Source organism: Oreochromis niloticus, linkage group LG20 (genome assembly GCF_001858045.2).
Source record: "Oreochromis niloticus isolate F11D_XX linkage group LG20, O_niloticus_UMD_NMBU, whole genome shotgun sequence".
NCBI lineage: Eukaryota > Metazoa > Chordata > Actinopteri > Cichliformes > Cichlidae > Oreochromis > Oreochromis niloticus.
The window spans coordinates 12,373,063-12,392,814 of NC_031984.2; the positions used below are offsets into that span (position 1 = coordinate 12,373,063).

General features: G+C 37.9%; 1 protein-coding gene and 1 long non-coding RNA gene across 7 annotated transcripts; one reads left to right on the plus strand and one right to left on the minus strand.

Moving 5' to 3' along the window:
* Positions 1-1,631: 1,631 nt before the first annotated feature.
* Positions 1,632-18,765, minus strand: LOC100703776 (6-phosphofructo-2-kinase/fructose-2,6-bisphosphatase 2). 6 transcript variants are annotated; one of them, XM_005448608.4, is made up of 17 exons: positions 18,627-18,765; positions 17,690-17,822; positions 16,759-16,884; positions 16,283-16,379; positions 15,993-16,059; positions 15,825-15,899; positions 15,418-15,474; positions 15,191-15,315; positions 14,457-14,664; positions 12,668-12,814; positions 12,327-12,431; positions 11,667-11,796; positions 8,822-8,884; positions 8,669-8,733; positions 5,990-6,190; positions 4,652-4,709; positions 1,632-3,085 (listed from the first exon to the last, which is right to left on the minus strand). In XM_005448608.4, exons 2-16 carry the CDS (start codon positions 17,757-17,759, stop codon positions 4,656-4,658), a joined length of 1,590 nt encoding a protein of 529 aa, XP_005448665.1. In that variant the 5' UTR covers positions 17,760-17,822; positions 18,627-18,765; the 3' UTR covers positions 1,632-3,085; positions 4,652-4,655. The 6 variants fall into 6 exon arrangements, with proteins under 6 accessions (XP_005448665.1, XP_025757409.1, XP_013130953.1 ...); XM_025901624.1 differs by having other exon boundaries at positions 1,632-3,094; XM_013275499.3 differs by having other exon boundaries at positions 17,690-17,846; positions 18,627-18,763.
* On the plus strand, positions 4,717-8,504 carry LOC112843271 (uncharacterized). Its single transcript, XR_003215494.1, has 2 exons — positions 4,717-5,840; positions 7,630-8,504. It is a non-coding gene; the product is annotated as an uncharacterized LOC112843271 (long non-coding RNA).
* Positions 18,766-19,752: the final 987 nt, after the last annotated feature.

A 19,752-nucleotide genomic window follows, 5' to 3' on the forward strand; every position in this document is an offset into this window, starting at 1 on the left:
TTGGCATTTGAAATTGCAACTTCTGCAGCAGCTACAATATGATTCTGTGGAAAAGTCTTCGCACATTTCTTTATATTTTGCTTCCAAGATGCCAAACCTTGTAATTTTCTCAAGGGTTCTTTAGGCTGCTTTTTCCACTAATTTTCAGTCCAGTCCTTGTACCGAATTATTTTCAGAGGAATGATTTTTTTTAACACTTGAATAATGTAAGCATACAAAAAAACTAATGATGAACTAATGTTGTGCGTCTATCTTTAGAGGCTTGCTCTTCCACTCCAGCACACAGACACACACGCTCATCGTATTTAATTGTTCAGTTGTTTCAAACTCCTCAGAATGGCATTTTTCTCCTGCTCCAAGTTCTTGATAACCAAACTGCTTTTCCAATATAACATTTAAAATAAGTTACAAATTCACTTTATCTGTTTAACCATTTTTTTGACAACAATACTTTTTAAAGAACAGTAATTATGCGCTACAAGTTGCATCCCACAGTGTATTTGTGATCCTGCTGCAGAAACCTATTGATCCGGAACAAGGGAGTGACATGATTGAGGTGTGTGCTGACACCATGAGTGGAAAAAAGTGAGTCCTCTTTGACATATTTTGTATTTTTCCCCATCTTTTCTGGCTAGATTGAGTGTGTCACTCAAAAAAAGAAGAAAAGTCATTTCAAAGTTTCCTTCCTTGATTTACATAACTACATTAATATTGAATTTCACAGTCCATTACATTCCATAGCGACTATCTGTTTGTGAAAAAACACTAATGCTATCACTGATTTGCAATCCCGTTACCATGAAAATTTTACAAAAAAAATGATCCTTTTTTAAACCATTTTTGAAACTTAAATTGTACTCCAATTATAGAATGGCCCATTTACACCAACAACGTGATTCCCAGAAGAGCTATTAGGACTATTAGAGCTATTAGCCAGATACTTAGCATATCTCAGTATGTCATAAAAAAAAAAAAATCGGGGAAACGGGACAAGTGGAAGACAAAATGAGAAATAACAGACCTTAAAAACAGAAAATAAGAAAAGACAGTATCTGAAAGCCACGTCCTTAAGAAATGAGGAGAAAAATCTAGCTATGATTTTACACAGGACCTAAAAGATGCTTTTGGCCCCTCAGATGATCCATCTTTGTCGAAGCCTCGTCAGGGATGGAAGAGAAGCGGTGAGAAAAGGTTGAGGTAGGCCAAATTACAAGAACTAAGAACTGCACTGAAAATCAGTGGCAACAGGCCTGATGGAGTGATGAATTCTGGGTTCAAATCATCGTCATGTACAACTGAAGTCATGAGAGAGATGCAACAGTGACCCACCATGCAACACCATCTGGATATTTTATTCTAAAATTTTTTTTACCAAGAAAAGTTTTTTTTTAAAGTTGGTGTACATTCCTAATTTTTAAATACCCGTTGGAATATTTTGTCCTGTAATCAGTGCTTTAGTTCTCCAGAGCTTTTTATCTCATTCCAGTCATTCAAGGCCTTATTTAGGCGTCAAAGCAATGTGAGGGTCATTTCTCAGCAGTGCTGCTTTTACTTTCTTTTTTCTTCATGCATTTCCGTGATTTCCTGGTAGTAATCACAAAAAAATACAAATCAGTATCTTAAATCATAAATCAAATAAGTTGGGATTTATTTATTTAAAATAAGAACAAAAACAATTCACAATTCAGAGCTGAATGTGCTGCGCAGAGCTCCTTTTTCTATACAACTCTGAAACAAAACTATTGGATTTACATGTTAGAAAACATTATCATTACAGTAGAAGCAAAACAGACCACGGAGTGAAAATCTGAGTCACAAAAGCAAGATATCAGGTTTGTATCATCCAAATGTTACGTTTCAATCTAAATGTATCTCATTCCCAGATTTAGATTTGTCCTTAGATCACTCCCTCATTCAACTCTGTTGATGCATGCATGTCTCTGGAGTTTAGCAAACAGGAAGGTTACTCCCACTGAGATTGCACAGATTTCTTTGCTGGAATAAAGACTTTATTTCCAAGTCAGTCTTAAATACAAATGACAGTCTGTGTAAAAACAGTGTATAGTTAACTTCGGTAAAATGTATGCAGCTACATTAGCTACAAGTTCATGTTAAGACATTCAAATGCGTCGTCAATTCCATTTCCTTCCATTCAAGGAAACAATTTTGCATATCATATCTTTGATTACCTGGGTCACAGCCTATATTCCTATAAATAAAGGTACTTTCCTAAATGAACCTTTTTCAATCTTGTTGTTCCTGATGGACAGTGAAGGTAACACGACAAAGGCCCTGATTTGCTTTTCCCTATGACTAAAGCATTACAAACCAAAATAACATCCAATGCTGCTGTACAACTAAGCTCTTTGTGTTTAGAAAATCTGCATCAATTTTATGCAGTTCAAAGGTGAGCAGCTTTACATGATCAGTGTCACAATTCCATATCAAAGCTGTTATTTATATGGAAGACAAAACAAAAGAAGAAGTACACATCTCAAGAGAGAAGATCAAATAACTGTCACAGATTAAAGTCGACACGCAGTAGATCCTGCACTTTTTATAGGGCTAGACGAAACATGTCATTAATTTTTACAGCTTATGGCTTCCCCCTGAAAACTAAATCGCACTTCTGCATACCTAAATTGCACCTCACAATACATTTATTGCTACATGCTGTCAGAGGGAGAATGCACATTACTAAGGGACCTTAAAATTAAAAGTGAAACAATCTAAGCACAAAATAAGGCTGTACATGGCTTCCTTCAAGAAAGAAATTCTCTTATACTACATTGAAGAAAAAAGGTTGAGGTATAAATTTCACAATCAGCATATTCGACATCTAATAAAGCACACCATGACTGTAATCTGCAATAGTATATGGAGTGTGCTAGCAACTAATGGATGGTTTTGAGAGTGTCTTTGGTACAAGTGTTTGATTTGTATATTTGAATGGATCACAAAGGCATCATTTATGTACACACAGGCTCTAACTTGCAAGTCCATGCTTAAAATCATAATGACTGAAGCTTTTTGGGTTTCTTTCTGCTGGTCTGTGCTGGTCAGTACTGGACCCGTCGAGAAAAGCCTGGGATAAATGACAAATATGAAGCAATGAGACAACTGTAATACAGTTCACTCACCAGCCACCTTGTTAGGTATACCTGGACAACTGCTAGTTAATGCAAGTATCAGCCAATGGCAGAACTTCTTTGCTTTAAAGAAAGAAAACAAGATCAAGACGACCTGCTGAAGTTCAAACTAAGCAATAGAAAGGGAAAGAAAGGTAATTTAAGTTACTTTGAATGCAGATGGGCTGGTTTGAGTATTTCAGAAACTGCTGATCTCCTGGGTTTTTCCCACACAATGATTTGTAGGCTTTACAGATAATGATTATAAAAAGAAAATACCCAGTGAGCGTCAGTCAGTTCTCTGGGGGGGGGGGGGGGGGGGTATTTTTGATGTCAGGGTTCAGATAATTCCCAGAATGCTTAAAGCTGATAGGAAGGCAAAAGTAATGTAAATAGTGCATATAAGAAATTGGATTTCCAATAGTTTTGTACTATTAACTGGGAGGTTGATAGTTGAAAAGGCTCTTTAATGTCCTCTCATTAAAACACAAGTTAAAAAACTTATAATAATAATCTTTGACACAAATTGTAAAATTGACAAATTACTGTGGTCAACCACAGTTTCCTCCTGTTTTGAACAATCTCCAAAAAAAAGACAGATCAAATTACTCCAGTGTTGGCAGCCTTGCACTGCCTTACTGCTTATTACAAAATCCAGTATACAGTGGTCTTAAATGATCTTCCACCTGCATCCATCTATCCAGCCTTTGCTGCTGTTGCACCAAGGCTCTAGAACAGGGCTAGGCAACTACAGGCCTCAAGTGCTGGTGTCCTGTCGGTTTTAGATGTGTCCTTGATCCAACACAGCTTATTCAGATGGCTAAATTACCTCCTCAACATATTTTGAAGTTCTCCAGAGGCCTGGTAATGAACTAATCATTTGATTCAGGTGTGTTGATCCAGGGGGCCTGGAGTTGCCTACCCCTGCTGTAGAATGACTCCCGAGTGACCATCAACTGTGAATGTCTCTAAATTAAAGTTGAAGACATACTTTTATTGTCAAGCTTTTGGAAAGAGCTGATCTCTGGAACTGTGGTTTGAGAACAGGTTGTTGCTATGTTATTTTATGCAGCTAAATAACCACTTGCTACCATCAAGGTATGCCGAAGAGCATTTCTGAATGCACCATCAGCTAAGAACAGCAAACTGAGGCTATAATTTGCACAGAGTCAACAAAGTTGGACAAAGATCTGCTGTGACATCTGGATGGTAGGGTCAGAACTTGGCGTTAACAACATGAATGCACCTTTGGGATGTGGTGGAAGATTTGCATCACAGATGTGCATTTGACAAATCTGTAGAAACTGTTTGATGCTATCAAGTGAATATAGACCAAAATCTTTGAGGTGTCCATGAATCAAGGAAGTTTTGAAGGCAAAAGGGGTCCAAACAAGTACTAATAAGGTGTAACTAATAAGGTCACCGGTGAGTGTATAGTATTGTAAAGTACAGTACAGAGTATACAGTATATTGATATATGTATAGATGTTCTGTGTAACAAATAAGAGGAAGGTTATGAATACCTTTTTACGCACTTCTGTTTTTAAACTCCACACAGTCGTCTGTTCCATTCAGAGAGTTCTGCAAGAGGGAAAAGCAAGGGAGAGAAAGTAGACTGCTTTAACCAAAACAGGAATGAGCTATTTGTTTTGACTGGCGCTGACTGAACTTGAACTAATATTAAAATCTGAGGTCACAGCTCAGAGTGAGACACTGATTTTCTGTCCTACTACAGCTAAAAGGTCACTTTTTGGGCAACAACACAAGCAAAAACATTGGAGAAAAAAAGTTATATTCATGTATACACATCCAACATCCTTATGAAGGAACATTGCTTGTTGTAAACATCCATGAACATGAAAAACAAACCATCCTCGGTTTGCTTAAGGTGGCCTCTGCCAGCCCAAAACCTTAACACTTAAAGTACATTTGTACAGACAGAATACCTTTATTTAAACCTCGAATCAAATATTTAAGTAAAAAGATAAATAATCCTCCCTCATGCTGTATGGTATGAGAAGAGATGGGCATATGTGTATATGCAGAACAGTGATTGTCCAGACAGTGCATCCCACCTGTGATAAACACATTAGAACAAACTAAAGAACAATCTTGATAGCACTTGATAACATTGTTCAGTTATATTCCAGTAATAACTGATTACCAAAGGTTCTGTTTGTCTAACACTTTTCATAATAAAAAAACAATGAACAAGGTGCTTTGTGATTTTTTTCAGTCATCACCAGCTGTGTCATGTGTCTTCACTGTTTACATTCTCATGCCTGCAAAAAGACAAGCAAGGACGGCCTCCAAATTTGTGCCTACTGAGACTTTTTGTTGTCTCCATTTTTCACATGAACCTTCTTGACTACAAACAAGGCAACACTGTTATTGTCAGTGTCCCATGCAATTCAGTGCCATTTTAGCAGTTCAGAGTAAATGGAGGATAAAATAACACCATTTTTTTACACTGTTACGCTGTTTTTTAATTATTATATTAGCCAAGCCAACTTTGAAGCTAAATTACTACACACGGACATCTCATCATCCATTTTCTGAGCAAAAAATAGTAAATGTTGCTTGAATCACTTAATAATAAGTCACTTATTAAATGTGTTCCAAGACAAGATAAACACAAAGTGAAAAAGTATAAAAGTTTTTATCTTTTTTCATAAACTAATCAAAAGCATGAAGAGTTCTATTACACTTCAGGTTATTCTGATACATTTCTGACTCATCTAACATAATTTGCTGAATTTAGTCTGTTTTAGATATTTATATGAATATATAATATTTATCTGTATATTCAGCCATACCAGCTGACCTATAACCACAGTATCACGTGCGAGACAGGCACTGACCTCACTTTGTACTGTTTCTGACCCTTCAGATGCCTCTGAGAATTGCATGCTGGGTAAAGTAGGGGCCTGGGACATACGAGTATGTGAATGGTTCCCCACACTGTAAAGACGAGGTCGTTTAATCTGGTCTTGGCTGGACAGCGGTGTGAAGCTGTTTCTTCGAAGGAAAGCTGGTAGGATGGCATCTGTTTGGCCTTTATTCTGCTCAGCAAAGAACAAAAAGAGAAAGTGGACTGACTTTTATGTTACAATGACTAAACTTCTCCTTGGTCTAAAATCAGTGCGTTCCATGTTTGGGAAAGACAGCCACTGACACAAACAACCATAAATAGGAAAGCCATTGTCATGTTAGTCTGAGGGGACAGGATATTTCTCACCACAGTTAACAAGAGGTTTCTCAGTAAACGTGTTTATGTGTTAACACCCACTTTCTCTCAGGACTCAGACTTTAAATACTTGTAACTAATCAGCATGAGCTCCACGTGCAGAGAGCAGACATGGACCTCACTGATCAGTGCTACAAGGGAATGTCCTGATATATTTCTTCAAAGTTCAGAACATTTAAGGGAACTCCTTAAATGGAATTTCCCAAAAGCGATAAAGGTGTTTGAGTACATAAACAAGTTTGGATGTATTTCCCCACACAACAGGTGTTTATAAAAGCAGAAACAGAGTTAATAATATACCTCAGACATAACTTACCACAGACTTTCCTGTAGTTTCTATAGCTTGCTGACATTAGTAGAAGAAACACTATCAATTATGAAAGTGTGTATGGTGAAAACAGAGAGTACTAACCAAGCTCTTTGTTAAGCAATTCACCAACTACCTGCTGAACAAGTAAAGAGAAGGCACTGGGGATGATGGGTCACGTGCTTTGAAAAGTAGCACTACCAGATATAACCTTTAAAGGAATCCCTGAGGGAAACAAAGGAAAGGCCAACTAAGAAACACTTAAAAGGAGTCACCAAAGAGCTCCCCTCCACCTGGAACCAACAACAGAAGGACAGGGAGAGGTGGAGGACTTTTTTGCACTGACCTATCTCCCACAAGAGACAATGGCCGTAACGGTACTGGCACAGTGAGGACCAAACACCGGGATTCATTGCACCTGATCAAGAAATAGTCCCACACATTACATTAGAAAAACTGGGACAAAGATTTACGCTTCACCAGCTGTGTCATGTGTCTTCACTGTTTACATTCTCATGCCTGCAAAAAGACAAGCAAGGATGGCCTCCAAATTTGTGCCTACTGAGACTTTTTGTTGTCTCCATTTTTCACATGAACCTTCTTGGCTACAAGCAAGGCAACATTGTTATTGTCAGTGTCCCATGCAATTCAGTGCCATTTTAGCAGTTCAGAGTAAATGGAGGATAAAATAACACCATTTTTTACACTGTTACACTGTTTTTTAATTATTATATTAGCCAAGCCAACTTTGAAGCTAAATTGCTACACATGGACATCTCATCATCCATTTTCTGAGCAAAAATAGTAAATGTTGCTTGAATCACTTAATAATAAGTCACTTATTAAATGTGTTCCAAGACAAGATAAACACAAAGTGAAAAAGTATAAAAGTTTTTATCTTTTTTCATAAACTAATCAAAAGCATGAAGAGTTCTATTACACTTCAGTTTAATTTCTCAATCAACAGGTACACTGGGATTCATTGCACCTGATCAAGAAATAGTCCCACACATTACATTAGAAATACTGGGACAAAGATTTACGCTTCACCAGCTGTGTCATGGGTGAAAACAGCTAACTGCTTTGAGCTGAGAGGAAGAGAACTGTAACTGCAATAACTGCTAGTTACAACCACGATATGCAGAAAAGTGTCTCTGTACGCTTAAGACGTGGAACCTAGAAGCAAATGTACAAATACAGCAGCAGAACACCACACTGGGTGCTAGTCCTGTTAGGGTAGAACAGGAAAACAAGGCTACCATTTGTACAGGGTCACCAAAACTGGACAACACAATATTGCCTGATCTGATGAGTCAGCTTTCCTGCTGTAACATTCAGATGGTAGCAACAGTTCAGGCTGCTGGTGGTGTAATGGTGGGAGGGATACTTTCCTTACTTATTATCAGTCGAGCATTGATTAAACACCATAGTCTCGCTCATTATTGTTGCTGACCATGTTTTGTGGGATGTGGTTGAGCAGTAGACTGAGACCATGCTGATAAATGTGCAGCCACTGTGTGTTGCAATCATGCCAATACAGTCCAAAATCTCTGAGGAATTTTTTCAGTGCCTTGTTGAATTTATGCCACAAAGAATTAAGACAGTTTTTAAGGCTAAAGGGGATCCAACCCGATCCTAGAATGGTATACTAGCAACCAAATAAAGTGGCTCGTGACTGTAAATAACTTAAGATAAACACAGGCTAGCTGTTGTTTCCACTGCTTCCTTTCTAGATATAGTCAGATATGATTGGTATAAATCTTCTTATCTAACTGTTGGATCGAAATTACAAGTGCAATTCTGAAAGGCTTTTCAAGAATGAGGAACAATTATTCCAAAGAATAACTCTTAGCATGGCGCTGGTTAACACAGATGACTGATCTCCATACTATGGACAAACACATGACAAAGAACAGGATGAACGGTTTTACAGAAAACTGACCACATGCTTGGGATACGAAACCTTTAAAAAAGGCAGAAGCTTACTAATGGTCTATCCCTGTGAGTGTTGATAGCCTCCACCCCCAGGTCAAATACATCCACTTTACAACCTAGGAGAGGGAACCAAAATAAATTACAACAGGGCAACAAAAACAAGTGAGGATGTTTAGTTGACTTTACAACAAAGTAGGGACTTACCATAAGCCACAGGGGTGAGTTTTAGGACAGTGTGTAGGGGGCACTTCAAGAAGGGCAGGTCATCTGTGCCAACATGAATAAAAGTGACCAGTGAGATTACTGTGGTTTCACCCAGTCATGCTTTTCATATTCCCCTACATGTTTGTGGAGTTTTCTCTCATGTTTGAAATGGCAGGCCAGCTGTAAAACTTATGCTGCACTTTATGGAGGTACAGTGCATGTTACTGTTAACTCTGCAGTATGTCTCAAGGGTGGGCAGTGCAGTGGGACACGAAGCCAGTCAAAGCAGCACCCACACTTTGGTTTTTGGAGTCAGACTGTGGCTGAGCTTTTAAACCGATCCAGGAGCATTGACCACTTCCTCTGCTGACTGACAGAACCACTTCTGCCCACGCCTAATTATGGTAGTGAGTCTGAACTAATTATTTTCCAAAAGTAATGCTCACGTCACATGATCAAGTACATAAAGAAGCTTTCTGTACATAATGATTTAATCTGTCCCTTTCCGAGTTTTTGATTGCCAATGGCGTTCACATATACGACATTCTTACCTTGTTTGTGCCCAATACTAACAACGTGAGTTTTTCCTGTCCTGTGTTTTTGTTATTTTATTTTCACTCTCATTTATTTTTTCTAACCCTTCTGGAAAACATTTTAGTTATGTCATAATATTTACCTTCATAAATGAAAATATAGCGGGACACTAAAAACACATTTCTATATCACGGGGAGTCCTAATTGTATAACTTGAACTCCTGCTACTGCTGTTGATGGCGTCTGTCTGATCTGTTTATTTTCCAAACACTGAAGAAGACAGCGGCAATCGAGAAGTACGTCAATACAGACGTCACTTACTTACATCACTTTTTACAGACATACCTGAATATCTAAATCTCTGGAGACATAACTCAGTGCATTATCAGGCACATGGTGTTACTTTAAAACCAATCATCTCCTACATGACTTAATAACAGAGTAGTCTGCAAAGAGTGGTGCTCTCCTCACTGCATCACGTTTAGCAGATATTCCTTATGTTAAATATTATTAATCTGGAAACAGTCGGCATTTTTATGTGGCTTTTCCCCCTAAATTCATTAAAAAAATATTCATGCAGAAAAAGTTGATCTGAAAGGTTGTGACTTTGACTCCTCCATGTGGTGGCATTAAAAAGACAATCACAGAATGAAAGTCTAACTAAATGATTGATTGTTTCATTACCATCCACTGTCTAATGTGGTCAAAATATTTATATCAGTGATTCTGCTCTGCCAAATAACATCCACCCTGTTTACTGCACTGGGACACATCTTAATACACAGTATACTGCAGTTAAAGCTGTACTATTCTTAGAGGTTCTTCGCTGCAACTTAGAGCTTATGGTACAGAAAACATGGTGGGTGGACACAACATCCATCTAACAAGCTACTCACCTAAGCCTATGCCTAATCCTGTTACATGAATTAGAGATGCACGTACTAACAGCGCACAGTCGGCTGATGTCTATAAAAGTATAAATTGCACTTTAAGTACTAAAGAATGTGTGATGCAATAGTCTGGCGCCATTTGTGGATGAGATTGAGAATAATAACTCATTTGATTGTGATCGGTTGAAATTGTGCAGCACTTAAAAAGACTTAAAATAAATTTACTACTTATTCTTCAGAAAACACCTCCCGTCAGTTATGTGCGGTTCTCACTGCTCAAACTGCGAGAGCCGTGCCCACAGCAGCACAGTAGCTGAAATAACCCTTTTGCAATATTCAACCACACTACTCTCAACACATAAACCAGATTTATGGTTTCACAAACTCCCACATCATTACATCATTACCACATTTTTGTTGCAGTCACTGGAGTTGGATTGTACACACCTAGCTTGTTTAGTTTGTGTTTCTTTTTTCCACACGTTTTATTACATTAGACTGTAGTCTAAATGATGGTGCGCACATTTGGTTTACATTGTTTTCTCACAGATTAATATAAGTTGCTTTAATTACTTTTTCTGCTTTATGAGCTACCTGGCTTAGTCCTTTCTGGTTAGACCAAAGAGGGGGTTGAGGGTGCGGCTGGCTGAAATACAGAGACCTAATGAGTGAAATGAAACCATCTGTTGTGAGAGCATGGAGGAATTGGGTTTATTTGTTTTGAGTTAGTTACTGTCCCTCTGGTTTCTCCCTTCATAATGGTTTCATCCACTAATATATAGGTTGAGCTGTCTCCCACTTTTTTAAGCAGCAATTTAGAAAAAGGGTTCTGTTTAGATTACCTCTTTTACAGGCCCACTTATTCCTTAAAAATTTGCTGACATGAAATAATTTTTTAGGATATATTGGGGAAAATTAAAATCAGCTTTTTGTAAAGTAATCCTGCACACTCGTGGCCTTTGGCGCTGCTATGCAGCCATTCACACAATGCCAAGTGCATAATCTACAATAAGGAAACAACTGGTAATGTGGAAATGCACATTTCAAGGTCATGACAATACCTAAATTTAGTGCCCCATGTGATATTTCTCCAAATATAAAGACACAAAAATAGTAAGTGCTTTGGAAACTGCTTCTCACCCATTAAAGTTGCACTTGCCTGAGTCATTTAGTGTATTTCTGCTAACTTTGTATTTCTGCTGAGCGCATTGATGCAACTGCTGTTGTGATTTGGCACTATTTAAATACAACTAAACTGCATTGAATGAACGTGTATGAATGAGTGCTTATGAAAGATTTATCTGGGCAAATTTGTTGTGATAATGACAATGCTGGATGAACCAGATCACTCAGGACTCTAAACCTGTAATCTGAGAAGGTGCCTTAGCATGTTTAGCATATCCTATTTCTGAGCATGTCACCTGCGCCTTTGTCCAGGAAATAGGCGAGCAAGCAGCGCATGACAGCCTGATGACAGATGACCAGAACATTGCCCTGTCGCTCCAGCTCCATGATCACTGGCTCCAGCCGCTGAACCAGGTCCTGATAGGACTATGGAGAGAGGAATGTTTACACATAGAGTCAAATGAAAGAGGTCCATTCAGTTTCACATTTTTCAGTTTGTTACATCAAAAAATCTTTGACTAACTATTGCAAGATCTAATTTTGTCATGTGCTTACTGTTATTTTAATTTTCCCTTTTCTTTATTAGTCAGTGTTACTTATGATGAACAGCAACAATATAGCTGACGTGTCTTTATTCTATGCTCCTCTGCAATATGAGCTCATTGTATTTCTATTTATCTCAACATAAAATCTTCTGTTACTCCATACACATAATGATGCATTTGTAGTTAAAAAAGAAGCTATTCTTGCGGCTGACAACATTTTTAACTTCTGTTTTTCTGACTGATGATTCATCCGCAGCCCTCTGGCATTCACATTATGGTAAAAGAATAATGAGAAAAAAAAAAGTAAAAAATAAACTTGAAATTTAAAGCCTGTTGCATAAACTCGACACACTCACAGTGGTAATATAAGGCAGGTCAAACAACACTCCAGGAGAAAATGAAACCTTTTACCTCTCCTCCAGGGTAGCGGTAATGATACTTGTCCTGGTCTCTCATAGCATACTCCTCTGGGTATTTTTCCTCAATCATCTTATAGGTCATTTCTTCACACACTCCCTAAAATACAAAGTAATAAGATCGAGACTTATTATGTTTTCACTGTGTCTGTTTCTATATATGCAGGCAAATACAGTTTCACACATGAAAATGACACATTTATTGTAGTTTTGCCTCTGCAGACATGACAGATGCACAAACGCAAACAATCAAGGAGTCATTAAAGTGCAGACTTTAAGCTGTATTTCAAGAAGTTTAACAAAAGTTTGTATATATACAACTTAAGTAATACCTACAGCATCTATTTCATTGAGAATCTTCCACTGTTCGTAGGGAATACCCAGCTCCTCTGCTGTCTGAATGGTGCGTCTTAGCTGGCTGGTCCAAACTTTCAGGTCCAACAATTTATGCTCTTTCACAAACCTCTTCAGTGCTACTGCAAACTGTCAAACATAGCATATAAAAAAACAAATATGTTTAAGAACTGACTATAACAACTGACTTGTTGTGATTTGGCGCTATATAAATAAAACTGAATTGAATTGAATTGAATTGAACTATATTTTACAGGTTCCAGGAGCAGGACCGTGAGAATCAAAAACCTAACCTGATTTAAAATGTTTAGGCTGCTTTTAGATCACTCTCTGCAAGTTCCATTCTGACAACTTACATGTGTTCTTTAATTTTACAACGATGCCCCTCCTTAAATTCTTCAATTGCCACCTTGTCGTGATGGACAGGTTTGTGCACCACACAAGAAAGGCTAGAAACTAGAGGCTAGAAAAACTGAGTATAAGTGGACCATGTTAAGCAGCTCTATTGCCAAAGCTGAGAGCCACAGAGCTGTGGCTACAAAGTGCACGGCGGTAACCCCTGAACCAGATGATGGACACCAGAGGTGAAGAAGGAGTCAGAGTAGTGAGAGCTTCGTTTGCATTGCATGTAGTAAGTCAGACTCTGTGAAACTTGGACTCCACAATGGCTGCCCTTCATCAATGATTCTGCTCACATTTCTGCTTTTCACAGATGATGTGTTCAGGCAGTGACCTCCAGTGTGCAGTAGGGTGGTTTGCAATGGGTGAAGTGGCTGGGATGAGAATCAGCACCTCCTTAGCTGGAAAAGGGTGGATCAGGAACAACTTACTGCCCCAGGTGGGAGGTATTAAGTATCTCAAGGTCTTGTTCACAAGTCGGTGGAGAGTTAGATTTACTTTGCTGTACCGGTCTATTGTGGTAAAGTGAACTGCAGTCTAAAGTGAACGAAGCTAATTATTGACATTCTTAGCCTCACCCATTGCCACAAGCTCTTGGTAGTGACTGAAATAATGAGTTGCTGGATACCAGTGAGGGTGGCATCTAACAAGCATATCTCCTGGATGGCTTCTAGGTAAGCTGGTTTGCACACTGTCCTACTAGCAAGAGCCCAAGTACATGCTGGAGAGATTATGTGTCTCAGCTGGCTTGGGATCAGATGGAGGGGGTGGTTAGGGAAAGCGAGGTCTGGGCATCTACTTAGATTGCTGTCCTCATAAATCAAATCCAGATAAATGGCAGAAAATGGATGTATGGATGACTTCACAACGGCCTTCACATTTATTTAGAAAACACCCCTTCCTGTCTTCAAATTTTTGTGTCCCGTATCATTATGTGGTGAGAGCTGTACGAACGCACAGTGAAATCTTTTATTTTTTTGCCTACATTAACTTCACTTACAATGTGGCCAGATTTGTCTCCACATCACATAAATAAAAATCAAGGTAAAAGTATTGTTGATACACGGGAGAAGATACAGCACACATCACACAGGTAAAATTAGTCATAATGGGACTTTTTACAGGGTCATCTAAAACTAGCAGTCATGTTGAAAACTGATTTATGAGTTAGACGTCCTTCTCCCAGAACTTTTTGATCACACCGCTTTTTAAAGCTTATTGTTTTGAAGGTGATATTAGCCAGAGCCAAACCACCCATTACCCTGTTTATGCTAAACTAGCCTGCTGGTGTTAATATTAAATTTAAAACATAAATATGGGCATTGTTACCAATCTCATCTAACTCTTTACAAGAAAAAAAAACCTAAAGCACCTCTTTTCCTCTCTCTGACAGTTCAGAGTCTCCCCCTATACGTCCTTCCACATTGTGATGGCTCTCTCCGTGTCGGCAGAGGTAGATGGAGTGGGAGTGGACGTGGATATTCATGAGGTAGTAGACTATCTTACTTTGAATGTAATCCTGCACCCTGTTGACCAAGAAACTACGGCCAACGTTGATGACCTGGATGAAGGACAGGTTCCTGTAAGGCAGAGGAAAAGATAACAATAAGTGAATCACATAAATCTCAGGGCAATAAAACTCAAGGGTTAAGAAGACATATCTTGTACTTGTGGTATAGTGTAAATACACTGGGAAATTCTCTCTCAGTAGCTTGTTAGCAAGGTCATAAGAAGTGAGAAGCAGTAAAAGGATCCACAACTATTCTTGCTTATTCCAGTTAAAAGAACACTGTATGATCTCAGTGAGATCAATAAAAATCTAAAAATATTATCAGTGTAATTATCAAAGACTTTAAACAAACCACTAAACTTCCAAATTTTAAACTAAGTTAGTAGGAGTTCAGAAAGTAATGGCCTCTGAATCACTGCTTTGCACTATAAATGAGCTTCTGTTTCCATCTTCTGGACAACTTCTGCAGTACATGCTCTTTTACATATAATATGTCCTTGACTTTAAACTTCAATGAAAAAAATATTGCCATTTTAAATTAGAGTTTTGCAAAAGTTAAGAGGACTAAACAATACAACTAGTAGGGGTATTCTTACTTGTCGTGTTCGTCTGGATCTAAAGGTTGGTAGGTCACTTTATAACATTCGATTCTCTTCAGAAAATCCTCCATGACGCTTTCTCTGTCCCTCTCAGGATAATCTGGGCTGGACACCTTCACGTCCTTTGTGAAGGAGACATTTACAGTATATCATGAGCTTCATTACTTCAGGGATACAAGCTTGCTGATACATGAAGACAAAAAGCAAGTAAATGTATGATTTACCATAATGTTTTCAGCGATGACATCTGGATCGTCACATACTGATTCAACAAAAAACACCTGAAAAAAGAGAAGTGCATAATTAGGGGGAAAAAGGTGTAATTTTCAATTTTTAAACGACTGCAGCACAAATGAACTACTGTCTGTTGTACAGTTTGAAAAAGGCACTGAAACCAAAACAGTGTTCAGAAAAGAATGTTCAGCCTGTCCAGTCATGAAGATTTGGTAACCTCTGGATGTCTTAAATATCTGAGATATGCTTCTTGGAAACTGGCTGTGAATGAAATTTTTTCCAAGAAAAGACGTGCCAAGAAGAGCCATTGCATGCTTCATTATATTACTGTGATCTGACAACAAAAAGTTGGTTATCAGAAACCGTTTCATTATTCAGTTATAAGTGCAGTTCTAACCTTATATGCATTATCTTTTGCAAAATTAAGGATGAGCTCTCTCCTCTCTCTGGTGGTGTTGGTGGCGTCGAAAACCTGAGAGACAACATGGAGCATTCAGCATAAAACAAACCGTGCTTTAAATGTATTACATAATACAAACAATGTTCAGGGTTTTTGTGTCCTTACAGCAATCTGGCCTCCCTCCTCACTCAGATAGGTCTTCACATCTGTAAGTGCCACTATGGCAAACTTTCTGTGGAAAAATAAGCAGGAAATCAAAGCAATAGCTCATAAATGTTATCATCATCGTGTGATGTGCTGTAATAACTATGCCGCCATTTTGTTAAACAAACACAACGCGGCTCAACAAAGGAATTTGCATGACTGACCTACATCTAAAGGAGCCAGGTGCATTTAGTGACAAGGACTACTTTATGAAAGTAGGTTCGTATATGAATAGGATTTCATTTACTCACTTTCTAATTTCCATTGCCTCTTTATTGTCATGTCTGAAGAAGTCATAGGACTTGTACGACTTTACTGTGTTTCTCCTATACACTCCAAGATTAAAAACTGCAAGGGAACAAACAAACAGTCAGAAAATGACAATAAAACTAAGTGAAAACGATTGCCTCTGCCTAACCAGCTGTATCTGTCAAACCAGTTCTGCTGCATTACGTATACATGAAACATAGGTGAACAACAACAAACAGAGCCATGTGTTTAGAGATGTTGACATATACAACTACAAATTACATAATTTGCCTGAAGATCAAGATTTTTATTAGATGGATATTTTTGCAGTCCTGATGATCATAGACTCCATCATAACCACCCTAACTTTGACTGATCTACAGTTTTATTTTTTTAACCTACATATCCGGTTTTACTAGCTTGATTTCCTGCGAAAAGGTGTCTGACTTTGTGAAACAGGCATTGCCTGATTACTGACCCTTTGTTGGTACTCCAATCCAGTTGAGGTAGCGTGTGAGCTTCTTGGACATATAGGTTTTCCCCCTAGCGGGCAATCCGATCATCACGATCATAGTTGGAGAATTGGTCATGTAGGAAGCCCAAGCTGCAGTTTGCATAAGTACAAAAAAACAAACCAAAACAGATGCACATAACCATAAACTTTAGTTATTAATCATTCAAGGATATTTCAAAACCAACCGCCCCCCTCTAAAATCCACCCTTCAAAATAAAAGGGCAGGTATGCCTACTGTATACAGTGACAGCAAAGAGTGGGAGTGTTCTGTAATAATAAAATGTCACCTCTGCAAAGTTCACTAACTAGTTAACCTTTATTTTACGTAACAATATCGTCATCCCTTTGCTGCAGGTTAATGTTTCTATATCACAGTGTAACCTTGTCTGCTGGAGCATGAAATGGAAACATTTCTAACTGATTTTTTTTCCCCCTTGCTTTTCCATCACTGTTTGTGGAAGACCATTCTCTGGCAAGAACAGACATGACTGGAGTTTCTCACAGCAGATCCCATTAACACTGTGTAGTTAAAGAGATCTGCTGAATTCCTACTAAAGTTGAATTCCTACGTTAGGCCCTGTCCCACATTCCAGATTGAAGATAACCAGATTAAAGTCTGACTGTGAAGTTAAAATTAAGCTCACCTTACAGACATTTTTACTGAGTGTTACTCATTGACAGTCTTACAATCCATCAAAAAGTATTTTTAGTACCTTCCTTTACAAGCACTCTCACACAGTGTATGCATGCTAATAATGCCAGAAGGTGCAGTCATTAATAGTGCTGACATTTAACAATATGTCAAAGTTCATAATAATTCGTTAATAGAGGGTAGATTACACCTCTCTTTTTTATATCGCATCTAAAGAACACAGACAGAAAGGCAACCACTCACAGCACTTCTTCTCATTGGTCCTCGCTAAGCTGTCTGAAGCAGCCACAGGTCTCTGGTGCCTGGCAGCCATGATACGTCTGTTGTGTGCCCTGCTGTCCTGGCACAACTGGTCTTGGTCAGGGAGCACTGGTCACTAGTGAAACATGTCAGACAGCATCTGATGAAGTGGATCCAAACAGTGTGCATGCAGTCAGATCATATGCCCACCATTTTTATATGTATAAGGTGACGCAGGTGACCTCTGAGTTAAAAAAAAATGTTTTATTTTGGAAAACCATTTAAACCAAAACATACAAATGAATTATTTTTTACCCTTGATTCATTTGTTGAATATTTTGTGGTCCTGTCAGGAAAAAAATAGTAGGTATGTTCTAATGTCTTGTTTTGTCCTATTCTGAACCAAACTTCAAAACAAATAATAGTTCAATTTCATTGAATACTAAGAGAACAAGCAAATACACATATTAGAGAAGCTGGAAATATTATAATTGTAGGATTTTTTCATTAATTCAAAAAGACGAATGATTTTCTGCTAAGAATATCTATTCATCAGCTACTTAATGTAGTAACTAACGCACTCAATTGTACTTAAATTCATCCAATACAAAATACATTCTTCTTCTGCCAAATATGCCAGGTATATGACTAGTGAAGCTTGTTCGCTAAAAATCTCAAGCTAGTTAGATTTAATTCAAAACTGCAGACTGATACTCAGCTTTTCTGATATTATCACAGGAAAATTTTGCGGATACAGGATATGCAAAACAGTGAGAGCAGAAGTTTGTATCAGTGTCATCCTGCCAAACAGGTACAGCTCTGGCTGCCCTTGGCCTGTAAAGTTCATCACTTCTACTTTCACTTCAATATTCTGTCGATTAAGAAGGAAAAAAATGGTTGCAGAAAAGCCGCGATAAAGCGAACAAATGTATAAACTTACCAAAAACAAAGCACAACGATTTGTTTCGTTTTATCTTCTTTCTCACAGGGCTGTCATCAGTTGACGTTCAACGACACAGGACACGGTTCCTTTTTCCTCACGAATGTTTTAGCTCCTCCTCCTCGGTTTCTGATACCGGAAGTTCAGTGTCAAGGAAGATTCTTTTCCGGTTACGATTTCCAAAATAAAATATTTCTGGTCCTCTATTTTCCAATAAAGACGTCAACTATTAAATGATCAATCTTTCTTTAAAGGTGATGGCTTGAAAAGTTTTGAATGAATTCTAATAACTTTGTAGAGGTGTAGAGTGGAGTAATGGTAACAATACATCAACATTTGGTCTTCAAGGTCAACTTACTGATTTATTGGTCGAAAAAACTTGAGGTGTGCATTGTCAACATATAAATGGACTGGTTCTTATATAGAACTTTTCTATTCTACATAAGCACTCAAAGCGCTTCAGTCACATCGCGCTCCTTCAGGTTCAATGGATTGATCTGAAACTCAAAGGAATAATAATAACGCAATATAGAGTTATTTAAAACTATGTTTCTAACTGTCCGTGTTTTTTACTAACAACATGTAGGTGCACAGGGAATTATAGATCAAAATTCTAAATTTCATGTTACTTTGGACCTCTGACCTTTTATTCAAGGTCAAACCTTCCTAAAATCTATTTTATCTTTAAAACTATTTTTATAATTCGAATACATTTGTTTGTATTGGCAACATTTATGAAATTATACTAGTATATAGGGATTCTAAATGTCACATTATAGTTTGCATCCAAATATCATGTCACATTTGACCTCTGATCTCATTTTTACATTTCATCTTTGCTTCTTTTAAGTTGACACCAAAATGTGTTGTCTCTTTAAAGAAAATAAGAAGAGACAGCTCTTAAGAAGTAGAAAAATATTTTTAAAAATAAAAGAAAGAGAATTAGCTGCCCACTTAGGTAAACATTTACTGCAGTATAACCAGCTCAAGTTATATTCATGTCCAATCATTTACAAATCGTTACTTATTATTCATTACCCAGTCCTACATAATGATTGTGTAATCAAAGTAAACATTTGTCATGCTACTCTTTCTGATTTTTCCTGCACCACAAACATCTCCAAGT

Excerpts from the sequence above, each read along its gene's own strand:
- LOC100703776 (XM_005448608.4), bottom strand. The coding sequence starts at position 17,759 with ATGGCTGCCAGGCACCAGAGACCTGTGGCTGCTTCAGACAGCTTAGCG. Across the intron at positions 16,885-17,689 it reads GACCAATGAGAAGAAGTGCT|CTTGGGCTTCCTACATGACC; the intron begins GTGAGTGGTTGC and ends TGCAAACTGCAG. Across the intron at positions 8,885-11,666 it reads TTTCCTGGACAAAGGCGCAG|ATGACCTGCCCTTCTTGAAG; the intron begins GTGACATGCTCA and ends ATGTTGGCACAG.